The 9,990-nt window shown below is 41.5% G+C and overlaps 1 protein-coding gene across 1 annotated transcript in view; it reads right to left on the bottom strand.

Annotated features, from left to right (window-relative positions):
- The window catches only part of LOC306982066 (gamma-aminobutyric acid receptor subunit gamma-3-like), a 138,438-nt gene extending 136,488 nt beyond the window's left edge, over positions 1–1,950 (bottom strand). Inside the window, exons 1-2 of the mRNA XM_079581846.1 lie at positions 1,583–1,950; positions 1,073–1,230 (exon numbers count right to left, since the gene is read on the bottom strand). Of these exons, the coding sequence (XP_079437972.1) occupies positions 1,073–1,230; positions 1,583–1,647 (223 nt within the window). The 5' untranslated portion in view covers positions 1,648–1,950. The remainder of the gene's footprint in view (positions 1–1,072; positions 1,231–1,582) is intronic.
- Positions 1,951–9,990: the final 8,040 nt, after the last annotated feature.

A 9,990-nucleotide genomic window follows, 5' to 3' on the forward strand; every position in this document is an offset into this window, starting at 1 on the left:
ATACAAAGCGTTTAATACCAATTATTACACCCGTATAATGCAATAAACACTTCTGCACCCGATAGTTCATAAAATGCTGCTTGTTTATCTTAAAGTCCCACTACTGTAATCATGAAAATCCATAGCAATCCTCCATATTTTTACATAAAGTTTCATCTCATAAAATATTTGTCTCTCCTCGTACCACCAAGAACAACCCGAGACCAAATCCAAACTAAACTAAAATAGAGTCTTAAAAAGAGACTCAAACCTGTACAAAATAACAATGGGATAGACCAAATGTACAAATTTCTTCTTCTGAAACACTGAAGAGGCACCAAGAGCCCCCCACACCTGCAGCACAGTGGAGGCATCGCAAGAAGAGCTACAGGAAACAACAACAAGGAGGTATCCGGGCCAGACTCGCAGCTAAGCCACACATGCCATCGACCCTGACTATTGTTCTGGCTGATGGACGTTCACTGGAGAGAAAAAACTGATTAACTACAACGCTATTACCGGAAGATTGCGAAAGACTGTTGTGGAGCGGAGGAAAAGGTAGAGGAGCTGACCAGTGCAGGACACCACGCTCTGAAACGAGGACAAACCCAAGGAGGCGGTGCACCGTTTCAGAGGAGCACTGAAGGCAGGTTTAAAAAAAAAACTCCAAAAAACATGATGGTCAAGTTGCCCCACAAGACTAACCCAACACCCTAATTTGAATAAAGCATTTAACTTACCGACTGAACTTAATGCAATATTAGAGCATAAGTGGAATTTTGTCCAATCAAAATACATGTAGTTGTCACAGATGGCCCAGAGAACCACCAGAAGAGGCCCAAGTGCCACATGATAGCAGCCGCATAATATCCTAAAAACTATCTTTATGTGGGCGACCAGTCATACAGGAGATTTCCACCATAGACTAATGTTGACAAAGCCTTTATGGTGAAAGGCAAAACACCCACTTCTCTAAAAACTCTCCACCGACAAAAACGATCCAAATGTTATGACCCACAAATGAACATCAGAATATCACCAAACTTCACAGTGTCGTCCTGATAAGTTCCCTCTAAATGCGTAGTGATCCTACCTCCTATATCCGGGCGCAGCGTCTTGTCATATTCCTTGAGCAGATTGTTGAGGATATTCGTGGCGTCTTCTTGGTACGACCTGGGGACCAACCGCTGATTGACGGCGGTGTCGTGCTGGTCTTCCTCGTCCTCGTCGCCATATTCCAGTAGATCACAACTGCGTGACGAAGAGGAGTAAAGTAAAGGGCATCGCAAAATTTGAGAGAGGGGGGTGGGGGTGGGGGGGGGGGGTGACACAGGATAGAAACATAACCTACGCAAAGGGTCCACTGCATGTGTGGGCGCTATTGGCACACTGCGTAAAATTGAAAGTTTGCGTAAAAATGGCACTCGTCGCTTGTTGTGGATGGGCAGCGCGAGTGCTGGAAAAGTCTAGAGGCGGGAATGTGTGCGGGGGATACGCGGGGAAAGCCCCTCTAAGCCCAGCGAGCGGCTTCAACCCAATTCCGCCAGTGACCCAACTTTTAAAGCAGCAGTGGCGCAAATGGAGACGTGCGTAATGGACTCACCGTGCTCCACAGACGGCCAGGAGAGCGAGGAGGAGTACGCGAATGCCCACAAACTTGATTGTCATTTTCCCCACATACGCTGCGGATCCACCTGTGCAGTAATGGAGAACCCCCCCAGGAGCGCAGTTGCAGCAGCCGCACCGTCGCCGCGTTTTTTTTTAAAGTGCCAAGGCAAAAACACTGAATGCGAAGTTCCTCATCCGCCCACGCGCTCTTTTCCCTCTTCTCCCGCGCGTGTCATGCGCGCGAGGGTGCAGGGACGGGGGGGTAGACCGGGTAGGTTGCAGTTGGGTATGCAGTCCGTGGGAGCAAAGAATCAATGAAGGAAAGAAGTCGAACCGAGCCCCCACTCACTCTATCTCTCTCTCCGTGTCTATCTCTCTTTCTCTCATCCCCCGGCACACACCCCCTTCCTGCGCGCGCGCACGGGAGAGTGTCTGTTTTTGTGTGTGCGCCAGTGACGCTGTCTGGAAGGTAGTGAACCGCTGGTGAGATGATCGCTTTCTGGGCGTGAGTCATGCAGCAGCAGTGTACACCTGGATAAACTAAAGCCCATTGATTTCAGTAATGATGTAATGCCAAAACCAATAGATAAACAGGGCATTATTTGATATAGAGGGATAATAACGGGACATGATCATGTTTCTGACAGTAAGTGAACACTGCGCACCCCATGGTAAACTTATCTTTAATCATATAGCCTAACTTTTGGTAAAGATTTATCCATTACTGATCAAACATCAACCACCAAAACAGTTTTATTATTTTAAAACTTACTGGACGTAAAACTGACACAATGAAGCCATACGTTCAATCTCGTACAAAGACTAACCCTCATCAAGATGGAGGACAATTACGCGCAACCTGGTGCAGCCAATTAGCCAAACTATGTTGACGTCTGACTACCTGCATTGTTTTGGTCGCCTCGTCACTAAAGCCCATTACGCAGCAGCTTTATAAGTAAAACGACCCCGCGAATAAATTAAAACAAAGGTTACGATTGTTTGGGCGCGCATATTAATGAAGGTTAATGCGGGTTTTGATAAAAGGCGAAAAGGTCAGCGTTAAGCGCGAGCGGCGGCGGTGCGTGAAAAACAAAAAAACAAAAACGGCCACGTGGATTAAATAGGAGACCAGGAAAGTCCTTTAAGTGTTGTTTGCATCGATATTTACCGGAGCTTCCTAATGCAGGCGCAACTGGAAGTCACATCACACCAGCTATTTGGTCCCAGCAGCAAGTTATCTCCGAATGAAACGGAGGAGCAAAGGGAAGAGACATTACTGCCCTCTGGTGGTGGAAAGATATACAAACGCAGAGTGGAGGGGAATCTGAGGACTTATTTATTAAAACCATTGAAGTAAAAAAAAAAAAAAAAAAAGGAAGATCTAAATATTAAGGACATGGCCGTTGGAATGAACGGCAATTCTGGCGGCCATCTTGTGACTGGCCCTTCTAACTTATTGCAATGTAATTAAATGGGGAAGAGCATTTCCATCACAACGTTTTATTTTTTTTATTTATTTGCTTCTATTTTTAGTTATTGCATGACTTGTGACTGACTTTATGTCAAATCTAACAAGAAATAATGTGTTTGCAGTTTTTAGTGTGTGCAGTTTTTCACATTTCATTTCAGTTGCATTTCACTGCTACATTTGTTCATGGAGTTTACTCCGTCAAACACTTTAAATAATTTAGTTCTGTTTATGTCAAATCTCACATTTATTTCCTACTTTAAAACACTATTTCTGTACTTTTTTAACACTACCAATATGTAATAAACATGGGACAGTGATACAATGTATGCTAACCACCAGAATGAATGAAGAGTCACTTGCCACGTCAACGAGCCTCATGTCCTATCTAGAGTTTTATGAAATGTCTTTGACAGTGTTGGGCAAGTTAATTTAAAATTGTAAAATATTCTATATTAGTAGTTAGTTTAAACATTTAACAAAGTGCTACTAAGTATTTTCCTCCCCCTACATGTTCCAGCCATGTCCTAAGGTGTAGAATGAGCCCCACTACGGTCCGAAGCGCCGTCATAGAGACTGCAGTTACGCGTAAGACCTGAAGTGGCAGTAGTGAGTAAAAAATGACAAACATGCATAGAGCGGTTCAGAAGCCCCTCATGAGAGACCAACAGGCCCGTTTAATCATGAGGCCGTCCTCCTGTGGACCTACCACCTGCATGAGGAGCCATAAGGGGCTGGTGCAATGTGATTAGGGCAACTCAACAGCTGCCCCCACGACCCGGCAACGGACAAGTGGAAGGAAATGGATGGATGGATGTTTCAGAAATGTAGCTACACGAGTTACAATGCTTTGAGTAACTTCTGAGTTACTAAAAACTAAAAATAATATAATGCCACGGAGCAAAAGTGCAGTGAAATATTTCCTTTTCCTTTGCTATTCTCATTCAACATATTTTTGGAAGTCAATACTTTTGTGATACGTTTTCCCAAACACTGCTACTTTACTATGTTGCTTAATTAAAAAGAAAAAGGTTTTCCAAGGTTGAAAGTGATACTTAAAGGAATAGGCCACCGTTTTTACATACTAAGATATGTTCTCACCTCACTTTAGACGTGTTAATATATCCCCGTCTGGTCTTTGTCCGTGCGCTCTGCCAGGCAAATGGAGCACATACGCAGCCTCTCCCACATGTCATATAGCTCCAAAAAAGCTCACGATAGAAGCTACCAAGCTCTTCCACGTGTTCCCTATTTAAATAAAGTTACGTGAAGTGTTTTCATGCGAAGTATATTTACACAGAAATGTAACATGTCGATTTTATAAGCAAATAAAAAGGGGGACTATATTGTGAGGCGTAATGATACGAGGAGCACAGCGTCCGCGTAGTAACTCCTCAAGACTTCCCCCGCTCACTTCCGTCAATAACCTTTAGGAGTTACTGCGCGGACGTTTTGCTCCTCGTATCATTACGCCTCACAATATAGTCCCCCTTTTTATTTGCTTATAAAATTGACATGCTACATTTCTGTGTAAATATACTTCGCATGAAAACACTTCACGTAACTTTATTTAAATAGGGAACACGTGGAAGAGCTTGGTAGCTTCTATCGTGAGCTTTTTTGGAGCTATGTGACATGTGGGAGAGGCTGCGTATGTGCTCCGTTTGCCTGACAGAGCGCGCGGACAAAGACCAGACGGGGATATATTAACTCGACTAAAGTGAGGTAAGAACATATTTTAGTATGTAAAAACGGTGGCCTATTCCTTTAACCAAGGTTGTTTGTCACTATTACGGCTCCTCTTACTTAAATCACTCTCCTCTCTCAATGTATAATAAATCTTACGAAACAATGCATATTTCTGTCTCACAAACAATGAATCCCATTTGTTTTTCTGCCCGGGCTCAATAAAATGCAAGACGCCTCATCTGGAGAAGCCCTGTTCTGCATCGTTCATTAAGTAGACCAATTAGGATCATCACGATTTAGCATAATCGCTCTCCAAATGGCAGTTTGTATGCGCTACATGATCGGGAGTAATGATTTGCTGAGGAATATAAAATAATGGATGACTGTAAAGTTTCAATTAAAGGAAATAACAGCTTTCTCTCCGCGACGTGTGACGGGGGAGCCGCGGGCGTCGCTTTGATCTAAATCACAGAAGAAGAAGAAAATATCTCCATTTGCGGAGAACGAACGTGTAAACAGCATCTTGGATCAACATTTTTTATTTATTTTTGCATTTTACATAAAACAATACAGTACATTAAACGAGTAATAACAAAGGCTTTCAACTCAGACACGGCTACAATGCAGTTGTCATTAAAAAATTGTACGAAAATTCAGTTTCTTATGAATGCAAATGACAGAAAAGAGCCATTTCAGGACTGATCTCAAATGTATTTCAGATGTAGCTGACATTTCTACCTAGTTTTCCAAGTTTTCATACTGGAAACTTGGAATGACCGGGGCGACCATACTGTACATAAAGGCCATGCATCCTTGGAATATTAAATTTCCCCCTCTCCCCGTGTCACTTTTAGAACTCAAAAATGCAAATCTGTATATTTTTTCCCCCTCATAAAACAGACACTTTATTGGTGTAAAACTATAATTATTATTTCCAACAGGCACTATCGCTTCAAACTAAGTCATAATTAGAAAAACATGAAGCCTGTCATTTGCACTTTAAAAACACTAAATGCTTTCAGACATGGTACCCCTGTTACAAGTTTTATTCATTTTCGATATTCGCAAAACATCTTGCAATCGCTACCGACCGGTTTTAAAAGGTTGCGTTCACGAGACATCACATTATTCCTAAACAGCCTCGAATGTAAAGTTGAAATGAAGCAGCTACCGAAGTCTATTGAGGTCACTATGGCGACGGCCCGGCCCATCCGCATGAAACAAAAACGGTCACAAAGTTTGACGACTTCGCGCATGAACTAAGTCCAAATGAGCGATGTCAAAACATTGCCGTGATATTTGTCACATTGAGGCAAGAGATTCAAATGGCAGGATTTCTTTGTTCTTTCTCCCATACGTTTAAGTGTGACATCACAAACACAATAACAAGCTACTTCCAGGTCCAAATGTTGAGATGTACACAGATAAACACAGCAAAAAGACAATGTTTATCTCAATCTCTGGCTGAAATAACAACAGATAAAAGGCCAGAAACTGTTTTACACCTAATTAGATCTATGTGTATCACCATTTCTCCAGGCAAAACTAAAAGAATCCTTCATTGTGTATGGAAAAAAAGAGTCAGAAAAGACTCACTGAAGCAACTCCAGAGTCAATGTGATATTTTTTTGCTATCACATGTTTAGAAGGAGGATTGTAGTTTGCTCTATAGCAGGTTTAAATCAGCAAAATCCCATAATAGTGAATAGGAATAAAGCTCCATTGGACCCGGAATGGACATCATCACTTAAAGGAACAGGCCACCGTTTTTCCATACTGAGTTATGTTTTTAACTGAGCTTAGACGAGTTGATACGTACCTGTCTGGTCTTTGTGTGTGCCCTCAGTCGCGCAAAACGACCAAAGATGTTGTTAGCATTTGGCCTCTCCCAGCATATTCCTATAGCTCCAAACGAAGTTTGAAGCGACCAAGCTCTTCCACAGGCACAAAGACCAGACAGGTACGGATCAACTCGTCTAAGCTCAGGAAAGAACATATCTCAGTATGGAAAAATTGTGGCCTGTTCCTTTGAAGCAGTACTAAGTAACTCATGCTCCTAGAGGCCATAATCACCACTGCAGGTGTCATAGCATGTTACGTTTTTTTACTCTTTAATTGTCGGTGAGAGTAAATACTACACTGACAGAAAAGACAAAGGGAGAGAGGGATATTGTACATCCAAATACACAAAAGAGATCATTTTTTTCACTCAAACTTGGCTGTAAATACAGTTTAAGTGGTGCTGGCCCGCAGTTGCTTTGCCCGCTAGCCTGTTAGCTTCTTCTTCGTGATTCCATTAGTGTGTTTTGGTGACTCCGACCCGGTGGCAGGAAAGCTGCTTGTGGTTTTTCTACGGAGAGGATTTATTAAGGTAAACAAGTTACTTAGTACTGCTTTAACAAGAGTTGTATCCACCTGACAGTTTGCTATTATCTCTCTAGAACTTTCGAGAACATGAACGCAACTGGTTACATTTGACATCGAAAACAAACAAACCACAATGATTAAAATGAAATCAGTTTGAAAACATTCATTTCATGGTCCATGGCACAATGTAGAATCAATTCAACCGTTTGTCCCCAAAAAATACTCTCTCGTATAACCAGCTATGTGAAGCAAAAAAACTGCTGGTCATGATGTTTGCCACAACAACGTTACACACATTTTCTTACATCACATTCAAGATCAGTTGAGTAAATTATCAAAATAAATCACGCGTAAATGGGATAAGTCGGTAGTCGAGGCACTCTCAGGAACTATAATCATGTCCACAGTCTTTTTAAAGGTACAGTATTTTCAAAATCTAGCGACACTTTTAATTATTATTCCCACAGACGACTCTTCCATATAGTGCCGTGCAAAAGTCTTAAACATGAGCTCAAAGAATAAAAAGGATGTGAATTGGGGAAGAAAAGAAAGATTGGGTCTCCTGTGTGTGCAACGTCACAGCCGACAGCCCCGACTTGTAAATCCAGTCTGCTTCGTTAGCAGCGAGCTCGCTTAGCCCACTGCACATGTAATCAATCCTAAATATGTCCCATCCAGTGAGCCACAGCTGTCCAGGCGATACTCGGAAAAAAACATTTGTCCTCAGCGCGGGGCCAGTCCAGAGGCTTACATTTATTTATTTTTGTGCTATTGAGGGGGCCTTGACTGGTCAGAAAGCAACTTAATCCCTTCTCTAGCAGATGTAGGACAGACGAGGGGAAGGGGAGCGGCTGCGTCTTGGTCGTGAGATCAAAGAATCAGCCATAACATTACGACCGCCTTTCCTAATAGAGCTGGAAAATGATTCATCGCAGTTTCCATATTTATTCTTCCGTGTGTAAAACAACCCTGCAAACCCCTTGGCTTCCACAGCAAAGGAACCTGGACAATGTTCATTATATAGAACAAAAATAATGCTAATGGTCATACATTCTCTAATACTTTAACATTCGTTGAGTTGGAAGAAAACACTGCTAGCTCCAGAACAAACTTGACTGAAGGTGCATCAAAGTTATTTCCCTTTTCTTTGAAGCTCATGTCTTGACGGTTCGTAAATCATCCAATTTTCTTCTTCACTGTTGCAAAAAGTGTTGAGTCCTTCTGGTCATAGAGTGAGCCCTGACCATAGACTGTATATTGAGATTGGACTAATCTGAGCCTCCTTCTTCCTGAAGCCGTAAGAAAGGCTCCAGAAGTTCCTTGCTCTCATGGACTTTCCATTAAAACATGTTTCTTTAAAGTGGATATGACAGGTTTGAATGCTTAATATGACTTTTTTAGATGGATGGACATCTGTTATAAGTAATAATTATCATTTTATTTTAGTGAAGCAGAAATTTTAATGAAGACTGACAGGAAGTGACATCGATAGAGGTAAAGTTCCATCAGAGTTTGCCTCACTCATTTCCCATATGTTTAGAGTTTGGGAAATTCCACAGTTACCATGGAGATCCGCCATCTTTGCAGCTGTTAGCATACATTTCCATGGACTAACATTAGCTAAAAACAGTATAAAAAGTGGAGAAAAACGCGGTGGGACAACTGCTGGTAAATACATCTAACTCACTGTGGTGTCCAAGTGTTTTAATGTGAACAAGAACTCCAGTATTTTAACTTTTAAAATCTCCATTAGTTTACGATTGCTGCTAATCCCATAATGCTTAGCGATATGACGTCACATTCCTGAACCTTGCTGTGTTTATCTGAATCTCGTGCTGAACAGATAAACCAAAAACAGTTTTACACTGAATTCGAACAATATAACTCACCATTTCTCAAGATATTTTAATATATATAAATTAGCCTTCATTGTGTATGGAAAAAATAATTTGATAATGTCAGAAAAGCATTACTACAGCTAATGTAATATTTCTGTGTGATCAGATATTTACAAAGAGCCTTGTAGTCGGCTCTATAGCAGGTTCAAATCAGCTAAATCCCATTATAGTGAATAGGACTAAAGCTCTGTTGGACCCGGAAGTGGAGCAATAACATGATCACTTAAAATATTGACATGGTCGGCACAGCAACAGCCTCTATCTATGTCACTTCCTGTCAGTATGAAACTATGACCATCACAAAAAATGGCCAAACTAAAGAAAGCTGGGTACAATATTCAGCAAAATCTTAAATGTAATTGTGCTAACTATGTTTTAGCAAAGAATGAGTCTAATGTGTCGTATGCACCTTAAGTCATTATTGAACAAAGGCTGGGAAAACAAGGTTGCAATGTGCTCATTTCCTCTCCTGTAGGCCTGGGAACAACTAAGTAACTTCTTAAATACTGTCTCGGGACACGGCAGGCATCAAATCTCAGTATCTTAAGGAAAAAGGAAGCTTTCCGGTGCCTTACTTTACCATTTAAGTGCGCACAGCCTTCTCTAAATGGTAATGTTGCTTAGAGGTGGTGCAATGTATCATGTACAAGATAATATTGAACTTGCTGTTTGGAAGATATGCAAATTTGCACTGTGGAGCTTATCTGCAATGTCAGGAAATGTAGAAAAATGGGAAGAGAATGGGGTGAAGAAACTGGGGGAAAAATGGGGGGAAAAAAGTGAAAAATATGGAGAAAATGTGGAAAGTGTTTTTCTGCCCTTTTGTAGTCTGTTAGAGACAACTATCTTTTTGAGCAACAAAGCAATGCACAGTATGTTAAGTAAAAATATTGCTTCCTCATCGTCCCCAAAAATATGTGTATTCATTTTTGTCAATATCCCTCAGCCCTACTGTTCTTGTGCACTATGAACTGGAGCTAG

Source organism: Gobius niger, assembly GCF_951799975.1.
Source record: "Gobius niger genome assembly, chromosome: 23".
Lineage (NCBI taxonomy): Eukaryota > Metazoa > Chordata > Actinopteri > Gobiiformes > Gobiidae > Gobius > Gobius niger.